Here is a 24,143-nt window from a genome sequence, read left to right as displayed (position 1 = left end):
TCAAGTGTGTGTGTGTGTGTGTGTGTGTGTGTGTGTGTGTGTGTGTTGGTGCGAAAACTATGATTTCAGGACGGTGTAGGTCAGTGTGTCTGGAAGAGAGAGGAGGAGAGGAGTGCAGCAAAGCGAACAGTAGGTTTGTTAAGCAGCTCTCCACAGGACAAGAACATCTTTCTGAGACACTGATTACGCAGGCTGCAGACATCACTGCACATTATACGGTACATGTTGTACACTTCAGAGTTTTAGGTGTCAATCACACTGTAGTTGTAGCTCAGACTGAATCTGAATCTCTTCCCTTGCAATACCTTAAAACTCATTGCACACAGCGTTAATATTGTTGCACGTTTCTTTCTGTAATTATATGCGGAACGGTGTTGCCGATGGGAAATATTATATTTGTGGTCCTCTGATAAGGATCTTATCAGGGGATGAAAATGACTGTACGCAAATCATAACAAGGAGACGAGGAGAACAAATGGGTGTAATCTGATGAATTGAAGAATGAATTTATTGCCAACAATTCCAATCACATTATTATAAAATACTTTTTAAATGCTGATGTAATTACATGATGCTTGGAAGGAGGTTAGTGTTTCAAGACTCACACTTAAAACATAACTGCTGAATAAGCCAGAGCTTGTAATAACAGACACAAGAGGTAACCTGCTCAGCATCTACGCTGAAATTAAATAACATGTTTACCTGCTGTTTTTATCACAACAATGATCGACTGAAATAAATGCAAAATGTGTCAAGAAATGGGAAAACGCAAACGGAAGATGACACAGAATAATATTATACGTCATAAGTCTCTTAACAGCAATCCATTTTGGAAGATAGCTGAAATGCACCGTAAAGCTGCTGTGAAACAGCAGAAGAAGAAGATGAAGAAGAAGCGATAGCCGCCCAAGACTGATTACAACTACTAAGTGTCACAGTATTATAAAATCATACATTAAAATTGAAGACAAAATAAAAACACATTCAATTAAACATATTTGAAAGGCAAACTCAAATACACAAAACATCTACAGCGCCGATAAAAAGTATTTTCCTACTTGAGGCTTTTTTGAGAAGAATTTACAAAACAAAAATCTTTACTGTCAAACCGTCGACAGATGTCTACAAAGTAATGTCAGTTTATTAAAATGTACATTATAAGAATAAATGATCCTCAAAAACTGAATGAGGAGGAAGAAGAACAGACACCAATGGAGCTCCGGCGCTTTGCGAATTACTATTCGGTTGACAACTGCAAGCAACTAACTACCTTGTCCTTGTACCAGTTACATCCAAAAATGGTCGATAGCTGTTGTGTCCCAGGAAGCCAGAATAGTCAGGGACAAGCAAAGGGGAAATCGTTTTATAGGATTCCCAAAGATTACAACAGGGGTGTTGCTCATCCAGCACTAAAACTACTCACAATGAGAAAGAAATTTGCGATTAAACAGTTACTTGTTATTGTAGGTGGGTCACTGTCATGCACCTCCTCAGAAAAATTCTTCATTGTATGCTTTCAGTGACTCTTCAGAGTAGGACAAAGGAAAGTTAATGAGGTAGATATGTATATCCTGATACTGCAGGTCAGAAACATTAACTGCGTCGGCTGTTTTAAAGCTCAACAAGGGTCTGTCGAGTTTTGCCTTGTACTGGTCAATTTAGTTTAATCTAAACTCTGACAGCCTGAAATCAGCACTGACACCATTCATTTTCCTGCCAATATGGCGGTGTCAACAAAAAAAGTCACGTGTCGCCCGGAGCTCTATAGCTACTCACCTATTCTGCAGCTGAGATGACAGAGACTCTGCTCAGGTTCTTCACCAGGCAAAGATGTATAGGAGAGTGGAAAAGAGAAAGCACTTGTGGAAAAAGCTAATGTTAAATCATGGGAGTCTTCAGCGTCAACTGGAAGAAGGTTCTTTGGTTTGATGTGACCAAAACTTAACCTTTTAGCCATTAGCCTAGAGTAGACGCTATGGTTGGCAGACTGCAAACACTGCGCATCATCGTACCATCCCCACTGTGAAGCATGGTGGTGGCAGCATCATGGCTGGCTGACTGATAAAGGTATTGGGTATAGAGAGGGCATTTTTGCAAAAAATAATGGAGAAAAACTGCAGTGTTCAGATGTGCAAGCCTGGTTGGGACATATCAACACGCTATGACACAGACACAGTGCTACGATTGTGGCCTAAGGCACATGTGCTAAATGCTGATCTGAAGAGGCTGAACACTTACGCAATCACTTACTTTACATTATATATATTTTTAACTGTCATTACTTTGTAGAAATCCGTTTTCAGTTAGACAAGAATTAATAAATTTTTTATTGTCAAAAAAATCTCAATTATATTGATCATGACTCATTTATAAAAGCAATAAAAGAGGATAACATCCAAAGGGATGAATACCCTTTATAGGCACCGTATACTTCAGTCGCACACCAATAAATATTATCTTAAAACTAATTCTAATCAATGTTGTAGCTCAGAATAAGTCTGGTTCATGATACATATCATTCAGGTTGCTTGAAAAGCCTTCTGCCACCGTTTACCTTAGATTCAGACGCCAACTGAACGCTTTCAAAAATAACCAGGTTAGTGTGTGTACGAGTGTGTGTGTGAGACTTGCATACTAAAAGGAGGCAAGCCGGTGTCGGTATGACGAACTGTTGCTAGGCAGTGGTGGTTGCTAGGTGGCGGGTGGGGGGAAGGGGAGACAGGTTTGCCATCAGTGATGGAATCTGAGGGTTTACCTCCGTTTTTGTGTGTTTCCCCGTCTTTAACAATCTCAATACTGATACTGCAGCGAGGGAACAATGCGATGTCTACCTCATCAATGCTGCAGATTCTGAAGGTTATTTCAATTTATAACACACACCATCGCAAAAAGGGAGGAATTCAACCTAGAAGCAATGTTTGATGTATAATATTATTGCAATTCAGTGAGATAAAGACTTTCATGTAGTGGATGTTGTGAATCTTTTAAAATCTTTAAAAATGCAGCAAATGACTCATTAAGAATATACAGAACATACATTTATGTCTAGCAGTGTCAGATTCAACAATGGAGGAATGACTCATTGCGAAATCATCTGCAGCATATCTGGCAGAGGAACAAACAGAGTGAAACAGGCTTTCCCCGGGACGATTACTGTATTACCCGCAGCAGGGGAAAGCCTCACAGGTTGCCGCCTGTGTTAAGACATCCTTCAGATTTTTCCGGCACATTCTGGTACGGGTACGTTCAGTTAACAGTTTTTTAACGCTCGGCAGGTACATCATGAAACATACTGTGCATCCCTAGCTGGTGTCACTTCTGACAGACGTAGTCTGATCCAGGCGGCTGAAGGTGATGGTGGGGGGTTTGATGGGGCGAGACACGGGGAGCCATTTGTACTCGAGGTCCTGAGACGGAGGGTCCAAACACCAGTCATAGTGCTTCAGCAGGTACATGCAAGCTTCCTGAAATAAAAAAATATAACAGTTTTATTTTCAGTATCTTCCCTGATCTTACATAAACAGAACTTACTCGGAGTTAAGAGCTGAGGAGGTGTAAGTGACTTATTTTTATTTTATTTCACAGCAGAGCAAAAAATAAAATGTTAAAGTAGAAGGCAGCTGGCAAAGCTAGAGCCTTCGCCGACGCTGAATGAGAGTCCAACTTGCAAAGCTACAGCCTCCACAACACTGTAGCTTTCCAGGTTTGAAAATAGCAACAGCTTTTAGCAGCCAAGTTTTAATGGAACACCGTGTTCTTTTGACTTAGTTCCTACTTTCAAAATCGAAAAGTTAAAAATTATCACTTGAGTCACACTGTCCCTCAGTCCTCATTTGAGTTCAACAAACCCTGATAGTCTATCCCGTTCTATTCCGTCATACCCTACACACTAAATGTATTCAGAGCTCCACGGCTGGTGATGTCACAGCGAGCACTGCTCAGTGGCTTTTCCTGAAACGACCGATCGCGGCCAGAACACACGTTCTCCCCGCCTGCCTCCACTTTATGAATGAAGATTTTCCTGATGAGGGGGGAAGGGGAGATGAATGAGCGGGGAAGGGGATGAAGGGAAGACAGAAGGGAGGGAGCAGAGGAAGGATGATGAGAGTGGGGGTTGGGGGAGGAAGGAGGAGGACAGGGGAAGGATGAGGCAATGAGTCACATCTCTGACCTAGATCCCAGCGGTCTACTTTTTACTCTGGTCGTGCCCTCCTCTCTTGTGTGTGTGTCTACAAATGGTCAGGCTAATGAAGGCCAGTCAAATGTTATTCAAACGTTGCAAACAGTCACATCTGTCAGCCATAACAACACAGGAGAGAGAGAAAATTGTGTTTCATTGTGACAGAGAGAAACTAAGAGAAGGGGCAATGATCACTGTGGTGCTATGTTTCTGAATGAAATTACTCATTATGGCCGCAGACACAGACTATAAACCAATCACTGTGCAGTAAAGTAAAATATGTAAAATAAAAGAAGAGTAAAATAATATGGATTTCCTCAAAAATAATTTAAATACTTAAATGTGTAAGCTAAAAATGGAAAATCTAACATTAAACATGCAATTTTAATTGTATAATTCCATTATACAAATATAGATTACACATACACCGTGTACTACATTTATATCCATTCGTGTGCCGGCAATTTTCTGTGCACATTATCCGACTTCATGAACGGTACAAGCTGTCATCTTTACTCAGTAATCCAATTTCAAACCAGATACGATCCTCCTGCTGAACAGTGTTACTGCTGTGGACTACACACCTGAGCTCCAGTCAGTCACGCACAACATTTAGAGTGACTCACGCTTGTGTGTGTGTGTCTGTGTGGAGGATTGAGTCATCCCTAACATTTGCATTTCGGACAGCAGCAACGCCCCAATATGTGTTGCTGCTTTTGCTATTAAATAATCTGAAAATATGTACCAGATCTAGTCTTGTTGGCTGTAATCCGCCGACGTCAAATGGGTTAAATGATGTACTTTATTGTACTTTTGAGTGAGTGAGTTGGCAATCTGACTCAGTGGATGTGGACTGCTGAGATAAGCCTCTCATCGGCTGACTAGTGCAATCTGCTTCCTTCCCTCTGCTCTCTTTCTTGCCTGGTTCATTAGGAAGCAGCAGTGATAAGCAGTTGACCTGGCAAAGACAGCTGTGCACCGGCTCAAAATAACGCACAACTACAATGTGTTTTGTACATTTTCAGCACTTGACGGCAATAAAAACGCTTCATGCATCAGCATGCAACTACTAACTTTGTGATGTCGGCCTATCAACTATGCCGAGGAGTTGCATTTGTTAAATAGTTGGTTGTTGGTATATCTGACTGAAACTGCAAATGTGTTGTGAAAGAAACATTTAACTCAATTGTTATCTCCAAATAAGGGACCCATGTGTGGAAGCCAGTTCAGCAGATAAAGTGTTTGCCTTCAAACCCTGGGATCCACCAGCAAGTCACAGCGTTTGTTTTCAACTTGGTGTCACCCAACCCAAGGCTCACGAGACATGTGCACACATTTGTTCGTACACACACACACACACACCTGTTTCCAGAGGGACTGAATAAACATGGGAAATAAACCTCTCCTTCCTGTGGTGACACCTGTAACACACCCGTCTTGTTCCGCTGCCTTGCATATAGGCTGCGTGAGTGCGTGTCAAATATATAGGTAATGCTGCCATGGGGACTGCTGGTTAAAACGGGACAGTCAGTGCCTGGATCTCTCCCTCTGGTACATCTGCCAAACAAACACAAACAGCCAAGCGTTTCATCATTCCCATGAGCAGTGCTCTATTTACTGAACGGTTGGGGGATGGTCCACCTCTCGTCTATTTTTTTTTTTTTCCTCAATGTTAGTTGCAATGAACTGTGCTGTGAGTTGAGCCCCGGGAAACCCCGGCTGCCAGACACAGCTGGCTCACTGAGGATTGTTCCAAAGCCACCTCACAGAAAAGTAAAGTACTTAATCTGGACTTCGACTTCCTGGACAACCCTGGTTCCTAGCCTTCATCCCGGTTTGCTAGCAATAAACCTCCTCAGACTGCCAGAATCTATTCCCTGATCCACTAGCGGCCAGCCAGACCATTTCTAGTTTGCTATCCGGCAGCCTGCTAACTTTATGACAGCACCAGCTCCTGAGTTTTTAGCAAACAGCCACTTATCCAGATGGATAGCAGAGAACTCGCCAGGCCTGATTCTGACCTCTAAGATTCCTTCTGGGAGAAAGCATCAATGCTGGCACGCCCCATGTTCAGCCAACGCTTAGCCCATGCCTCCACGGTGACTCAACCAGAGAGCAGGTCTGGCAGCGGTGTCCACATCTAGGCATCCTACGCAGCTGATCGAAGCCCAAGCCTGGTCTACATCGTGCAGAGGGCCTTTGCCTTCGCTGCTGACACTCTGAGCAGCGCCTCTGATCTGCTCAGCCTCTGGGGCGACCCCTGAGCAGCCCCTCCAAGGTCCCAGCCATCGGGCCAGTCCTCTAATCCCTTGTCCCACAGCCAGTTGTCTGCCCAAGATCGTAGTTTCTTCTGCTCCGAGTTGTGTGTTGTGGTTGTGTTAGGAGTAAACCCTTTGCTACTCTCTCACCAGTAAGTTTTAATAAATTCATCTTTGTTTGTGATACTGTCTCATTCCCTTTGTGCCTTGAATTTGGGTATTTATTTTTTTTTTTTTTACTGAACAAAACACTGAATAAGTGATTAGTGGAAGAGGATAACATTTCCATCAAACCTGGGTTTGACTCCAGACTATTCAAAAAAAGGACCTGTATCTTTTCAAAATACTGATCTTGGCATGTAAAAAGGCCATAACAAGAAACTGGCCAGCTCATAACAAGTCCAGCACAATGGCTGGATGTTGTTGAGGAGACCTACTCGATGGAAAGACTGACGTACTATCTCAGAATTAAAACAGGGACCCTGGACCAAGTGTGGCATAAATGGACTGTGTACATGAAAAAAGTTGGGTCAATTACTCAGTAGACGTAATGGACAGTGATAAAAGCTGCAATGAGAGTGGTGTGCCCCACTTCCATTTATTAATTTTATACTTTTGTTTTATTTTATTTATTTATTATTTTTTTTTATTTATTCCTATTTTTTATTTTTTTTTCACCTCTCCAAGTTGCCATTTTGGATACTTGTATTGTTGTACTATCGTTGCAGAGGATTTTGTTCATGTTTAAAAATGCGAAATAAATAAAAAGTTTTTAAAAATAAATGAAGCCACCTTAGTTCAAAAAGAAGAAAACTTTACAGACTGAATGAGAACTAATAATCCAAAGTGTGTAATTGAGCTGTGTGTGAGAAAAGGTGTTATGAGCAAAGTCACCTTGAGGAAGACATTAGTTAGTTTAACTCCGATGCAGCTCCTGGGCCCGTTGCCAAAGGAACACAGGAAATGCTCCTGGCCTGCATTCCTGCACATGCGGGGAAAAAAAAATAAATAGAAAAATAAGTTACTCAAAACTGTTCAATAAATCAATATTCTTCACAAAACACAATAACGGTGAGGAAAAACAATCCAGGTATTTGTTTGGTATTTCAAATGTGTAATGGTTTTCTACACATAAGGGCTCAGTCATTATTGTTGAGCACAATAATGACTGTGTCATGCCTGCTCCTAACGCAGCTGTCAAAGAAGGCGTTGTTATCCACTGGACGATCATCCGATACGATCATATGATGAAGAAATGATGAACGGACATCACATGACGAAGCTTAATATATACATTATTTATAAATGAATGCAGACGTGATAAAATCTGGCACTGAGGGCCATATTTCCCTCTACACAAACAAGAGTGCTCTGTTTTGGCCGAATGTTTTCCAGTCTGGTCTACAATGCATTATTGTCGGGGTCTGTCCATTTAAAATACTTGTCTTAAAGTGACTTCTTCCATGCCTGCTGCTAGCTTGCCGTCTTCTGTAAGTGCTTTTGTTAAAAGAATCGCAACATTTCTTTTGTCTGTTTCCGCCATGAAACAAACGGCAAAAACAAGTACCATCAATAAGACAAACAACATAATTAGTACAGTGTGGTAATAATAATCAAAAACTCAGACAGGATACTTTTCAATTCCAACATCAAATCCAAATACGAACCAGCTGAACTAGACAAAACACACTCCAGATTGTTCAATCTGACCTCTCTGTGGCATGAAAGCCAATTAAATGACTCCTCTGTGGGGAAAATCACACAGAGTCTGGATCAGAAAGAACAAATCTGAAAAGTGCATGACAACACAAAATGGACATGAATCAGTCTCCTGACTGGATGCACCGTCTCTCTGTTATACCTGCTGTAACTTTCCAATGCAAAACCTCTAAAAATACACTGAAAATAAACAGATGCAGGCTGTTTCAGGCCATCAGTCAATAGCCTGCTGATGCAGGCCATCTCTTGCCTCTCATGTCTAATGCATCCTGTCTTCCTGAAACCTGAGCTCTGATTAAAGGCAAACAGGAAGCATTAGTGGTGTGTATAGTCTGGGTCCAGTGTGTCAGATGGTTGGTGTGTGTGAGAAAGGAGATTATTAGTGTTCTCGCTAGCATCTGTCTAATGGTTTAATGTACTATTAGGTCCATCCTGAAACTGTAAGATGTGTGGCGTGCAATGTCGTACAAAGAGAGGAAGTCTCACCAAGCAGTCCAGCATAAGAATATATCAAATATGCTGAGTGGAGGGGAAGTGAATCAGAGATGTGTAATCTGGTTTATAGTATGCTTCATAGGAGTCACAAAATGGACTGAGCTCTGAGGTCAGGACATTTACTTCATCAGAGTGGTAAGTATTAATTTGAATAGGCCGACTTCTGAAAGACAAACAATAGCTTTGAAAACAGAGATCCAGTAATTTTGTTTGCATGTCACTGAATGTGGAGTTTCGCAGCAGGAAAAATACCAGTGGTAAATGCCAAGCTTTTCTGTCAGGATGAGGCTTTAATATTTTACATTTCTTCAGTCAAAGTAAACATACTGCAGACAAGGCACAGTGTTTTGAATTCATACTGCACTAGTATATCGTGGGCAATCTTAATTTAGCACATAATCTGTACTGAGAAGGATCATAGGCTACGTCTGTGAAGGTTCTCAGTTATCCAGGGATCCAGGTTCTCAGGTCATGGTATGTCCAAAAAACTTTTAATAAAGGCAACTGGAGTTTAAACTGGAGTTTTCTCAAATCTCTACAAGTCCATTTGCCTTTTTTTAAACATGTAAGCTAAAGGAAGCACGGCAGATGGTGAATAGTAGCAACCTCCTGAATCAAAGCTGCTGAGACACGAATCAACACTTCAGTTGCAGACAGGATGCAGACATTTGTCAGTTGGGCCTTCAGCCTTGAGCTGAAGGTACGAGCGCTGTATCCAGGAGACCGTATGCCCAACCAATCACATGGGTTCAACAAAATCTATAGTGGGAACTGTGATTCAGACTCTTGATTGTGATTCTACCCCAAAAGATCTCCACACCGACAGATTGTCTACTACTTTCAGCTAGTTTCATTTACAATGGCAACCAAAAGAATGGCTCACCTGTGGTATGTTTTTTTTGGTTTAAGTAAATTAACCTAGCCTGTAACACACATACACTGACAAGCAGACCTGGTGTTTCCTTTAGGGACTTGTATGATCTCTGATAATTCATAGTTTGATTGCTGCAAATATAGAAAAGCACATTTCCACTTCAACTTAAAACATATGTATGTCGGAAGAGGGACACTTCCTGTTTTCGCAGATTTATATAAAACTGGCGGCACAGTCTGCTGCATTTAACGAAGAGTTTTATCTGGGTAGCATTTCCGAATCGTTTATCTGGGGTCGGAGTCTGTGTGGGCGTTTGGCTGATAGGACGTCAACTTGCCAGCTCCGATACGTGTTTCCAAATGGAAAAGCACACACACACACACACACACACACACACACACACACAAATAAACACAACACACACAGCAATATGCACTGAGTCACACACAGTGGACAACATATCCAACTATCGCACACGAACAGATGAAACTGTGGTGATTGTAGGTGGGCTTGTTATGAAATAGGACTGCAGTCATTAAATTAAACAGCCAGGTGGCCAGGCAACTATCAAGGCAGACAGGAAAGCAGTCTCCAGGAAGACTGACAGATGGAGGAGCAGGTAGGAGGACGGAGAGACAGATCGGATGATAAACGGAAGGCGGACGAAGATATAGCAAACCCACAGACGGAAAGATATTTATAGACAGATGTTTATTGCAGTTAAGATCAATTCAGGCACTTCAAACCTCCCACATCTACAATTACTTCTCAGTGTCAAATCCATTGTTTTTTTTTAGAAAAATGCAAAACATTATGCAAACTAACTTAGCTGTGGATCTTATCTTGTTTATGTGAGAAGCGCGTGGGACCAATTCAAAAATAAACTGCGCTGCCACCTTTATATAATGAAGGTCATCCAGTGAACTCATAATTTTTTCACAGCAATATAAATCCGCTGCACAGGAAGGAGGAAATCTCTATCAGCTGAGGCTACACAGACAGCTTGTCAGTACGATCAGTTATTGGATTTTGACACAATCCTTCGACGGTCATCAAAGTATTCCTCGTGTGCTTCAAATCTGGATCTCTCAGACTCTAGCTGCCAACGCGTATCATTATCTTTTTCATATTATTTCTTTTTAATGCATTTTAAACATTTCCATATTTCACATTTTTATACTGTCTGAGGGAAAAGCTCCTCTGACTCATTCCTTAACCCCATCCCCACCCGCAAGACACACACACACAGCACACAGGGAATCCCCATTGGTAAAAACAGGTGTGAGGTGGCCAGTTACCATGGCAGCAGCTACCTGTCTGTTCATTCATTGATTTTTTTATTTTTTTTATTTCCTCACCTGACTGCTCTGTTGCCTTTACGCACACTTCAGTACATTTAAATGGCTTCCCTTACGGAGTTAACATTGCGTTCTGCATTAGTCAAAAATACACTGGTTGAACAAATATGTGACATGATATCAATTTGTTTATTTTATATTTTAAGCTACAGGAGCGTAGTTGAACCTGTAATGTTTGCTCTGTTGCATCCTAATTGCCGACAAACTCACTTCCTCAATAAATGGTGCAATATAAACAAAATGATTATCCAAAGCTGCAGAACAACAACAAAAAAATCTGCATGAGCCAATAAAAAAGATTTCACTTCGAAGGAATCACCCATTTTTTCCTTTCAAAACAGCTTGCTTCTCCCCCACCCTGCACACACACACAAACACACACACACACACACACACACACACACACGGGGAATCCCTATTGGTAGAAACAGAGACAGGTGACCAGTTTCTATGGCAACAGCTACCTACATACATACATTCACAGATTTGGCTCGCCCTCTGCTCTGCTGCCTGAATGAACCAGCATGAATGACAATAACCAGGTGAATGGAGGAAGTGAATGGACAGAAAAAAACGTCTGAGAGAGAGAATGGGTTAATGATGAAGCCATTGTTCTAGCAAAGCAGGCAGCAGATAGAGAGTTTGCTTTTTGTCCTCAGAAGGTTGTTTTTCCAAACTTCATCAATTATTGCTCTCTGCTTAAACTGTACGCTGCAGTACACCGATCAGCCACAACATTAAAACCACTGACAGGTAAAGTAAATAACACTGTGACAATTCAATGTTCTGCTGGGAAACGTTTGTACCTGGTATTCATGTGGATGTTACTTAGACATGTACCACCCACCTAGACCAGATCAGGCACCCCCACCCCATAGCAATGACACTCCTTGATGGCAACATCCATCCCCAGCAGGATGCAGCCTGACACAGACACACACACAAAAACGGTTCAGGAACAACTAAAAAAAAACATGAAAAACAGCACAAGGTGTTGACCTGGCCTCCAAATTCACTAGATCCCAAACTGATCAAGTAACTGTGGGATGATCCACAGAGGCCCCTCCACTCAGCCCATAGGACCCAAAGGCCCCACTAACAACAATGTGTTGCCAGACACCACAGGACACCCTCAGAAGCCTCATGTCCATTCTCTGATGAGTCAGAACTGGAGGAGGCACAAGGGAGACTTACACAATATTTGGTCATAATGTTATGCCTGGTCGGTGTTTATGTAAATATGTGTTCAGACAGAGTTATTCTCACTGCACCGGTTGCTATAGTAAAGATGTAGGCGTATGTGTCTACTAACCTGCAGGGTTTTCAGCACAGATACACAAAGCGAGCTGCAGTCTAGACCATTTGTCTTAAAATCTTTTTATGCATCTGGTCACAAGTAAAAGCGCGAGTTGCGCATCAGCCATCGCTCTTTTAGAAAGGTGAAACCATTTGTAACCATTAAAACACACGGTACAGTCAGTGTCACCACAGGACAGTTAGATTAGACAACGATAGCTACTCTTAAATCGAGCACTAAATATGTGCCAACAGGAAATAACTGCGCGGTGCTTGTTGCTGTGGTTACCTCCAGTTTAATTTAGCAATACTGTCGTACTGCGCATTTAGAAACATATATTCAGTGCAGATATGATATAACTTCATTCACGCTGCTGTTACTTAATCTTTTGATCACTGTTTCCACTCACACTTACAGTTCCACTTTTTTAGCTGTTCCTAGTTTCAACTAAAGTCGCTTACCATGCTATTACCAAATTACAATACCTATATTTTATAGTAAAACTTGATTAATATGAAAAGTAATCACCAGAGGAAACACAATACAATATTATCACAACACTTCAGTTGCAATGCAATATCCTTGTCATTTTACAGTGAATACTGCAAAAAATATGTATATTGTGACATCCTGTAATTTATTTCCTTTTTTTTTTAACTGCAAATTACCTCGCCAAAGGAAAACTATTCTCTGATACCACAGTCCACAATCTAGTCGACTGAAAAAGGTCATAACATTAGAATATGACCACTGACCTGTGGAGAGAATAACACTGATTATCTAGCTATCATGGCACCTGACAGTGGGATATATTTGGCAGCAAGTGAACATTTTGTCCTCAAAGTTTTTGGAAAGTTGCAAAAATTGCAAATAACAGACATAATAATAATAATAGCAGATCTGTGTAATATATAACTAAATATAAAGTATACAAAATATCTCAAGGATTTATCTTTTTTTCCCACACTCAGCCCTACTGACTAAACTGTTTTTTTTTTCCAAAAAGGTTTTTTGTTCTCATCTATTAAAGCAGTGTGAACAAAGCAAGTCTTTGTATACTTCTCATATTTGCGAAAATTAAAAAATTAAAAAATTAAATTAAGAAATGGCTGCGGGAAAGCATTTACGTATTCAATAGAAAATGTTCCCTGCACTGCCATTGGTCCACATTCATCAATAGAAATTCATTCATCGCCCATTTGTTATCTTTTTTCTCTCCTTTTTTGGCTAGATTTATATTTTTTAAAAATGTTATTCACAGCTTTAAAAAATAAGAATATGTGCTGTAATGCACAAGGAAGGCATTCCATATTTTTCTTGTTTTTCTTTGTGGTATTTATAAAAGGTGGCATTTGTCTGTTTGGATGCGCGTGTGTGTGTCACTGGTTGGAAGACGGAGCAACCTGAGCGGTAAATTATTTTGTTTGGTTGCAGACGTCCACCTTCAAGGATAAGCTTACAATATGGTCGTGAATATGTCACAGGTTCAGTTCCCAGAGGCAGTGAATTCTCATGAAACCTACAAGCATTTTCCTCAAAAATCTATGTTTATTGACCGTTTTCAGTGATTTCCATAAGATATTTTGCCTGTGGCTGTTTTGTTTTTCTATTTTCAGGATACATGTCAGATACCTTTATGTGTCGGTCATGACAGAGGCAGCAGTTTTTTTTTTTTTTTTTTAAAAAAAAGACAAAACGATTCCTTGCCTTGAGAAAAAGTTAAATTGCATCATCAATTGTGTCTCGAAATTCATTCCGGTATATCTTCTTACTTTGCACTCGTGTGTGAACAGAAAGTGAGATATTTTAAGAAGTGAAACTGTCTAAAATCACAAGCAATGAGTTGAGGTCGCCGCAAAGTTTTTGACATATTGCAACCAACTGAATGACGAGAAACTCTCCAGCTCTTCAACCTGGTGTGACTCCTACTCAGTGGAGAGTTGGCCGGGGATAATGCAACACGGGTGATTCTGCAGTAGTTTCATCAGAAGTGTGTGGCTGTTCCCTGAAAGGTCAGCGTGGCTGTTCCCTGAAAGGTCAGCGCGGCTAAGCTTTCTTACAATAATCAGCATTTAAAAGTTCACCAGAGTTACCCGCTGCAACTAAATCCAGTGATTCAACAGATATTTAGTGTTTTATGCTAATGTTGAAGGCCTTTTAAACAATACACTTAACTCAGTTTCCTGAATTTGCTTAATGGGACTGTGAGGGAGCTGTACTCACTCCCTCACTTGTCAGGTCAGCCCTTTCTTTTTGCATATTTACTTTTATTTAGTATGTCTTTATTTGGTTGATATTTGTTGGCTAGATATGGAGATGTTTGGTGCATTGACTTGGTTGCTGTATTTTCTCCAGGGTTTGTTGTATTGGTGTTGGTGTTTTTCTTGACCATTTTCTCTTTTGGAGGTGTTCCGGTCGAGGTGCTGTTCAGGAAGTGCACTTGAACGCCACACAGACACCAGGTGCCTTCAATACAGACCGGACCATCTAGGATTAAGAGGGGGAGAAACTGGGGTTGCTCTCTTTTGTATTTTCTTTGTTAAGTCCAATATTAATTTAAGATTAAAATATTTGTTTTGAAGTTAATGTATTTTAAAAGGGTTTAATTTAAAAACTAGTTTACATTTGTAGTTTCTAGGTTGGTTGTTTTCATTTTTACCTTTGTTCTTTTTTTAAAATGGTTTAGTCTACACTTAAGAGGGGGGTTTAAGTTAGCCGGGTTTTTTTCTTGGGGGGCGGGGCCTGGAACTGGATGGCTTCTGCTGCCAGGTTATATTTTTTTGTATTTGTTTGTTAATAAAGTGTTCAGAGCTCTGAGTTCGGTGGCTTGGTCATCATTTTGGAACACTTTATGCTTCTTCTGAAGGCTCCTCTCATTCTGGGTGGGGGGGGTGAAAATATCAATCCCCAACAGGGACACTACAGCTCAAGGTTCCCCCGTGGTACTGCCTGTTTTGGTGCTCTAGTGTAGAATGTTGTAGATGCTACTAGTGGTAGATTTATGCTGTGGTAGTGTCAAAGTTAAGTGGAACAACCGGAAATGTAGCATATTAGCCGCTCTTTAAACCAATCAGCATTACATCTAACCTATCCCCTGGTTGGTCCTCCTTGCAGTAAATGACACTTAGATTCTGCTTCATATTAATTTTATTCTTAAATAAACTGACTCTGAACCTATTCACTGTTAAAAAAGAAGCACATACTGTAGGGCACTACAATGTATTTCTGCAAAGAGGCCTATACTCAATAAACCCTCACCTCCCGCTCCATCTCTCCGGCAGGAACTCGTCAGGCTGATGGAACACCTCCGGGTCACGGTGGACAGCGTGGCTGATATAGACCGCACCGTAATCTTTTGGGACATGAAACCCCGCGAGGGTGGTATCCTGCACAAAAACACACATACAGAAAGAGAAATCACATTATTATATCTTATGTAGAACGATCAGGCATAACATTATGACCACCTTCCTAATATTGTATAGGTCTCCCTTGTGCCTCCAAAGACAGTTGTGATTCATCAGAGAATGGACATGGGCCTTCTGAGGGTGTCCTGTGGTGTCTGGAAACAGAGTGTTGTTAGTAGGAGTCTTTGGGTCCTATGGGTTGAGGTTAGGGGCCTCTGTGGATCATCCCACAGATACTTGATTAGTTTGGGATCTAGTGAATCTAGAGGTCAACACCTTGTGCTGTTTTTCATGTTTTTTTAGTTGTTCCTAAACCATTTTTGTGTGTGTGCCTATGTCAGGCTGCATCCTGTTGGGGAAGGCTGCTGCCATCAAGGAGTGTCATTGCTATGGGGTGGGGGTGCCTGATCTGGTCTAGGTGGGTGGTACATGTCTAAGTAACATCCACATGAATGCCAGGTCCAAACGATTACTGGCAGAACACTGAATTGTCAAAACATGGTCAATGCTATTAACTTCTCCTGTCAGTGGTTTTAATGTTGTGGCTGATGGGTGTATCTTATGCAGATTAGTGCCCGTTGGTATCATTTAACACACAAGTCATGCTGCATCAGTAGACATTTTGTCAAGTTGGTGCGCAATTTGATGGTGAAGGTGAAACTCAATGAAAACGACCGCCTACCCCATCCTACCTCTTACCACCTTGTGTCTCACTGTATCCAGTGAAATGAGATGCAAAAAGCCTAGAATGCATTGCCATAGCAAATGGCACGTGAAATGTGCCAGAAGTGACGTGTTGTCTTATGTTTTAATGATATCATGTGGATGAAATTACATTTAATTTTTAGGCGGCAGTAAAGTGGTGACTCACTATAATTTCCTCTCATACACCGGAAAGCCCCCTATCCCTTGCATTTATAATAGGCTTCAGTGTTTTCTTTCACTTTGAATGACCAGTGACTGTGTGTGCAAAGCCTGAGAAATATTGAAAAAAATCTTTCCACACAGAAACTTCCTGTACAAACAGTTTGCACTGAGAGCCTCTTACAGTTTGCTGTATCGTGACAATAATCATCACCGAAAAACACAAGAAAAACTTTGTCTACTTGGAAAACCAACGCGATGACACACCTACAGTATGTTGATCAGGAGGTTCAGAATTTTTGTATCACTTCTATCACTGCACACAAACAGGCGGAGCGGGAACACAAACGACACAACAGCAAGAACATACGTATAATACCCTTTGAATCAAAATGAATGGGACACGCTTTTAACCCCGAACGATAACTTCTTTTTAAACCAAATTTCCTGAGCCTGTTTTTCCACTAAGCACTGGTGAAAAGTGCCACCTTGGGGCAAAAAGACCACTAGCCCAGTTGTTGCCCTTTTAATTCAGCTTTTCACTACATCCATTAGTAGCTGCACTAATGGACTGCCGGAGAACAGGATCGCCGTTTCTCCTTCCTCCGCACACAATGTAATTTTTCTCCGTGCGTCTCTCCGGTGGAATGGGAAATCTTTTTACAAATCTCTTTCTTTCTCATTCATTGAAAGATGCCTCTGCCCTTGCTGACTTCAGTCTTTCTCCCTACCTCTCTTTCTCTCACACACACTTATAAACTCACATTCACTCCGCTAAACCCTTGCATATCTTAGTTCCACCTGAAGGAGATTCTACTTTTTCCACCTGATGGTGAATACTAATAATCTCCCAAGGTCTTTTCAGAACTGACACAGCACCTCCCCCTTTCTTCCCGCTTATTAATAGGGGCTATACAAGTGTATTGACAGGGGACGGGCAATGGCAATATGTCACTAATTAACTGCAAGCAGCCTTCCCTTTTAAACTTTAGCTGGAGAACTTTCCAACACAAATAATCTCATGTGTAACTGAGTCACTGTAGATATGCCGCCACTCTTTCCTCTTGATCATGTGACTATTTTTGTTTGCTTCATATCATAGCCTGCACGGACTGGTTTATACAATGCCTTTACTATTTACTAAAATTCTACTAAACACGTGTGACGAAACCTCGTCGCACCGAGGCTGCCAGTAAATCAAAGGGCCGCGGTGCATTTCCAAGAAGTGATAAAAGTTTCCACTCTGCTTCACAACATCATCGGCGTACGTGCTCGCAAAAAAAAGAAAAAAAGAAAAAAAAAGAAAAACAACGCTGACCCCCACCACCTTCCTTCCTTCCGGGGAGCGGAGCCGATCAATCACACAGAGGGATCAATGTCACTGATTGGGCAGTTGCGTAAGCCATTTTCATGAGGTCACTGTGATCAAAGATAGCCGTGCTGGGAGGAGGCACATACCCTGCGAGCGTACCACCACCCCGGCGAGCCAATCAAAAGAAGGGAATTTGAGTAAACGTGGGATTCTATTGGCTGATGGAGCTGATGTCAGCTCCGGATGAAATCATTTTAATGAATGAAAATCTATGTCGTAACACAGACAGTCGGCCTTTGGGATAGAAGATTCTTGTGTATTGATTGATTAGATTTTACTGGATTTTTCTTCGCAAACTTTCATTCATAACATACCATCATCTGGAAGACCAACCAAATGGCCTTTGAATGAAGCAGAACAACCCTGCCGTAAATGCGTATTTGGTTAAGCCCAGGTTTGGTTTTCAAAAAGCTGATAGATTTGCCTACTGCTGTCTCATGTGTCAGTGACCCTCTGTTCATGCTAACTGGTGAACAACCTGGGATTCACTTATGTTGCTGCCTTTTTAACCAATGTATTGTGACTTCGGCCTCCCCTGCAACACTGCAAAATGTCCCAGAGGTTGTAACAGGTTGAAGTCATATATCAACATTAAGAGCATTTGGCACGCACACAGAGCAGTGGGCAGCCCCGTGCAGCATCTCAGGTAGCTCAGGGGGTTGGGTGCCTTTATCAAGGACACTTCCAGCATAGATGCTCATTCACACTCCACCCGTGCACATTTCTTCCCATCAGTCCAGGGATTCAAACCCTTCAGTCCCAAGCACGCTTCTTGCACCACTAGGTCGCAGCTGTTCTGAGAGGCCGATCACTGGTATGTACTGTGGAGCTTATGTAATCTACATGAACGTGTTCTCTCTGTGACTCCTTTTATTTGCAGTGCAACTTTCATCTAGAGGCATATGTCGCCATCTAGTGGAAGGTAGAGCGAAACAACTCATGAGGCCCCATAGAGTGTCACCTTTTGAAGACAATGGGAGTCTAACTATGTAAAGATAAAATAATGCTACAAAGCCTTAAAACAGCCCAATTAAAAATAAAATAAAGTTATTTGGACAACAGAGCATAGATGCATAGATAGAAGTAAAAGGAAAAAGATAGATTTGTGGAAATAAATAATAGAAAAACAAATGTATTGGTAAAATTGACGACTGAATGTGAAAGTAAACTAACAGTGGAATCAACACATACATAGATAAATACAGAAACATCCATTTCACATTTTGTAAATGATTAAATGCCTATATTTAAAATATTTCGGTGCATTCAATGGCACCCTTGTTTTTCCCTCTATGTGGTTTAACTTGCTCTTATTTTCCTTCGTCTCTTTTTGTTAATAATCCAGGGACTCCTGTGTCTTTCTACTTTGTTATAATGGAGTAGCATGTAATGTAGTGGTGAAGTTGCAGGTTGCAGCGATCTTGAAACAGATAAACACGTTTTAAACTCCTGATGACACGACACTGAACTGATACGTATGCAAAACATAAAGCGTCAGCTGTCCTTCGTTTCTTTGGTGTCACCAGTGGCGGCACAAAGGATCTCTCCGCTCAAAAGACTGAAACTCATTCGTGAATCCAGCCCCAGGTGACCAGCCTTACCTTATCAGCTAGTCTGCGCCCGCCAATGAAAGGTGGCCATAGTCTCTGCACCTCCAGCAGCACTCTATGAAGGTAGTCCGGGTCTTCTACCGCTTGACGACGGGCCTCGGCCTGAACATTGGAAAAGGGAGGAATTTAGATTTTTATATAACAAAACCAGGTAAACAGAAGGTTGTGGGGCTTGAATACAACTTACTACTCATTTTTAAGACAAAGACTTATTTCCAAAACAAACTTTACATTTTATATGCAGTGTTAGACCAGTGTTTTTCATAGGGGTATTAAATGTTTAACCTAAGAATGCAAAGCATGTCAAAATTTCCTTTTTATAGTAATTCTCAAATTGAAGTCTATCCACATATGTACATTTTACTGCCAACAGGACTTTGGCTTTTTTCATCTCTCTCTCATTGCCACATTTGGCTGGGTTTGCGTACCTGTTCGTTTCCGCTGAGAGCCAGTGTGAAGGAGGTGAGCAGCGATGCCAGAGCTTTGGGAATGAGTGCCGAGATGAACAGCAGGAGGTGCTGGGCACCAGAACTGGAGTCAGGCAGCGGCAGAGAACCGAGAGTGCCGACAAACCTGGGAAGGGGCCGCAGGGACAGAGAAGAGAAAGATGCACTGAGATTTACATGCTATGTGCCGACATTCATCACAAAAAGAGAGAGTTTTATTAAAGGAAAGGCCCCGTAATGTCATTGAGCTACAGTCGTCATTGTTTTCAGTAAATAAGGACGTGTGTCTATGAAGTACCCACACTGCTGTTTAGATTCACAAAACCTCTGATTTGACCAACACAGTTTGAGAGAGTAGCAAAAGTAAAAATTTTATTTACATTTTGCAAACTAAGTTGTTCAAACTTCACTGTCACTTCTTTGTCTGCATACAAGACAAAAAGGGAAGATGCAAAAGACAGAGAGGGGACAAAGAGAAGCAGTGGGGAAGTTCTTTCTCTCTCCACCACATGAGTTAAGAGTTTTTCTAAGGTGTGCAGCCTCACCCCTGCTTGTCATTCTTCAGCTTGTCTTTGATGATGGCCATCAGTTTGTCTCTGGCGTCCATAGCAGTGGAGAAACCCGACGACCACAGAGGAACCTTCACACTGACTGGAGCAGAGAACAGGCCTGCAGAAGAGGGCAGGAAAAGAGGCGTCCAGCCAAGAGCCAAAGGTCAAAAACACAAAGAAATACATGTTTGCTGAACTGAAAAGAAACAGGAAGTGGAAGATTTTGCAATGCGGCATTGCACATAATTTGCTTAATGTCAGTCAGCGTGAGTAAGAAAGTCTTCGAGAATGGTGTGCATGTGAGTATGAGTGTCTCTTCGTGTTAGCGCTGTGATGGACTTCTGGCCTGTCCACGGTGTTCCCCACCTCTCCCCCAATGACACATGGGATCACATTTTAGGTGAACTGAAACGACTTTGCTGTGTGTGCCCAGTCTGCGTGGACCTACCATGCCAGTGCTGTATGCAGAGCTGTGAGATTTCCTGGAAGAGTTCAGGCTGCTCCTCTGCCCGTACGTTCAGAAAAAGGCCCAACACCAGCTCCGTCCCGAGTCTCTTAAAGGCAGAGTACACGCACTCCGGCTGGCCACTACACACACATTCATACACATTCTCATTTTGTAGTATTTCTTTCTGTGAAACAATAGTCACGCTTTGCACACAACTTTGGATATAGTTTTTTTTCTGGAATATCAAGTGTAGTGTTACCTGAGACAGAGGTCCTTCATACAGCGCTCACATACACTGTAGAGAGAAACAGACGCATCAGTTTGTGACACTTAAACAGGGAATCAGTTCTTGCTCAAGAAACCTTTGACACGGATGGAAACGCACCAACTATTGCGCCAATGAACCCTTTTGCAGTTGCACCACACATGCCCATTTTAGGCGCCATTGTGGACGTTCACGGAACTAAGGCTGAACCCAAACAACGTCTGAATACACAGCTACAGTAAGAGGCTTGCTCATTTAAAATATCACAAATGACCACACGACATCAAGGTGAACACAAACGTCAGCCTTGTGCAGTCAAATATAATATAAATGCTGAACAACCGTTCCAACAGCTGTCCTTTTCTTACCTTGTGATATAGTCACTTGATGATTCTAAACAAGTTCCTGTGAACAGGCTGGTGAGAGACAGACGGAGGAGACACCCTTCCTCACCTAAAACGTACAAACAAAAGCAAAATTAGTGTAACAGAGCTGAATTTAAGCAGATTTTTACATGTATGCGTAAAACCTTATGGACCGGTCCTAGAGCAAGAGAGTGAGGACATTTTTGTCTTAAGTTTCTCACAGCGTTTCATGTATTTGCAGGTTGATTTTAGGGTTGAGGTTAGAACTGTGTTGTGCCTGTATATAAAGATGGATCCACCCACTGTAAATTACTTCCTGAAGAGCAGCTTTGGAGCTCAGGGTTGTGACTCCAGCCATTGCTATGTTGGCAGTTTTTTGACTTGTGCATAGCTCCGGGCCATTTCAAAAATGGGCACAGAGGTGGAGCGTGACTGAATCAGAGACAGGGAGTTGACAGCCAAACAGACAGCGAGCCACCTGTGACTGCACCCGGCTGTCACTTAAACCCACCACAACCTTAATAATGAATAGCTATTGGACAATTTAACACTGGAGTCAACTCGGGCTGACTAGCTTTAGGAACCAGTCTTGTGGAACTGCTTTATAGTACTTCCACATTGGCTTGATTTGTTTTTGGCCTTTACAGTATATTCCGTCAATGAATGTCACCGCAAAAACTGTCACATGAATGTGAGTGTGTGTGCGCTTACCATTTGTGGTAACAATGGTGTCACCATACACGTTGGTCATCAAATCAGTTGGATCCTTCAGGAAGACACTTGACTTCTCTGAAACACATATTTCAAAGGTTATTCTTCCAGCAGCTGTGTGTGTATGCTTGAAAACAACCCACAGGATTCTTAACGGCACATTAATTCACACATTAAGCTGGGAGATTTTCATAATAGAAGCGAGGTTGTGCTCACTTGCTCACAGTTTATTAGGTGGACTAGTGAAAACAAATGCACTCTAATATAACAGTCCTGAGCTAAATCTTGTATTCACAAAGGTCATGGTGTTCAGCATTTGTCTAAAATAACTCAGAGATCTGTTGATTAAACTGTGTTTTCATTCTGGATGATGTGGTTAGCGGCACTACTGAATTGTATGTCTGTGTTACAAGTGAGTGTATGTTCTCTATACCTGATCTCCTTAAACATTTAGAATTATGTTAATTATCATCTTTTTTTCTGGCCTGTTGTGTATGGAGTTTGTATTTTCTTTAAGAAGTCTCAGAATGCTGATATTTCTTACACCCGGGAGTCATGTTCTATTTATATTAGCCGACATTATACTGTATATAAAATAATTTAAATAAAATGTGTAAATCAGAACCTGATCAGACAAATGTTGTTGTCTATAGGTGATGTGTTGCGAACATGTTGCTCAGTGAAATAAAATATAGATTTATTTTCACATAAGCCACATTCAAATTTAAAGTTATGTTTCTAGTAAAACTTTACTTTTCATAAGATATCTAGTTTAAATTAGATACCTTGCCTGATGGCACTTTTTTAATATTTATAACTTATGACATATTTTTAGGCAAAGATCCAATATAGTTTATGTTTCTAAAATATGATAGTTGTAAAGTTCACAACTGTTTGACTGATCTGAATGTAGACAGTGGACCACATTAAAACCTCATTTCAGAAACATGCCCTCCCGCCAGTGGACCATCACGAGTCTTTCTCATGAGAGATCAGACTAATCCCGGGGGGGGTGAATTTTTCTCCATATAAAGGAAATGTCCCCCTTTACCCCCCCCCCCCCTTAGCCTGAGGGAAAAGTCTGACTCACTGTGAGACAAAGTCACTATGAGATTACTAGATACTGGCAGACACACTCATTAAAAAGTATAATATACATTTATAAATTACAAGTATTTCTGTAGAAGATAATGCTGGATATAAATTATAAATAATCACATGACTATTATTGGAGCAAATATTTACACTGAGCTGATTAGCAGGTGCACACATACACTCGCACGCACAGGTTAAGTACTAAGTGATGGACGACGTACCACACAGCAGCTCTCTCATCCCCTGCACGGAGCAGACAAAGGTGGTGGGTCTGTTCAGGACGCGGCACTGAAACACTCTGCTCCCGTGCTTTTCGATCCTCTGCTGGCAGAAGATCACCGGGTCCCGGTAGAACTCCAGGGACTTGTCCCCGAGCACCGACACACCTGCATTTCCTGGTAGTTTAGACATTCAGGGTCGAGGATAGAAGCGCGTTTTTTTAAGCTTTAAAAGTGGATTCAGTCAGGAGGTCGAAACGGGTCTTTTCTCACACGACAGTGACTCTAATATTCAGCAACATTGGGTCCTGGTCCAGACTAATTCCTGCTGTCATCGCCTGTTAATCGTTATAAGCCGGACAGACGAACCTGCATATCAAATTCCTGCTATCTCATTGTTGCCACTGCTTTCTCTGAGGTAACCCAAAGTAACCAGCTACACCGAAGCGTGGTGCGTTCAAAGGCTGTCCGTAATTTAGGCTCACATGTTACAGGCAAATTAGCCTCTCAATTTTCTGTCGTTGCTGCTGCAGTTTTACTTCTGATTCTACTTTTTTGTTACTGTTCTGCACTAATGCTGCTTCCTTTTCAATGCGTCAATAGTCAATGC

The 24,143-nt window shown here is 41.5% G+C and overlaps 1 protein-coding gene across 1 annotated transcript; it reads right to left on the bottom strand.

Moving 5' to 3' along the window:
* Window positions 1-254: 254 nt before the first annotated feature.
* LOC311507722 (putative cytochrome P450 120) lies at window positions 255-23,726 on the bottom strand (the record flags this gene model as incomplete). The annotated part of the gene is made up of 11 exons (XM_084572179.1): window positions 255-3,464; window positions 7,333-7,420; window positions 15,440-15,567; window positions 19,426-19,536; window positions 19,863-20,007; window positions 20,426-20,549; window positions 20,880-21,019; window positions 21,139-21,174; window positions 21,513-21,597; window positions 22,221-22,298; window positions 23,537-23,726. The coding sequence occupies 11 exons, from the start codon at window positions 23,724-23,726 to the stop codon at window positions 3,303-3,305; spliced, it is 1,287 nt and encodes a 428-aa protein (XP_084428305.1). The 3' UTR covers window positions 255-3,302.
* Window positions 23,727-24,143: the final 417 nt, after the last annotated feature.

Source organism: Chelon labrosus (genome assembly GCF_963514085.1).
Source record: "Chelon labrosus genome assembly, chromosome: 22".
NCBI classification, from domain to species: domain Eukaryota; kingdom Metazoa; phylum Chordata; class Actinopteri; order Mugiliformes; family Mugilidae; genus Chelon; species Chelon labrosus.
The sequence above is the reverse complement of the archived record's forward strand: the minus strand, read 5'-3'. Positions and strand labels throughout refer to the sequence as shown.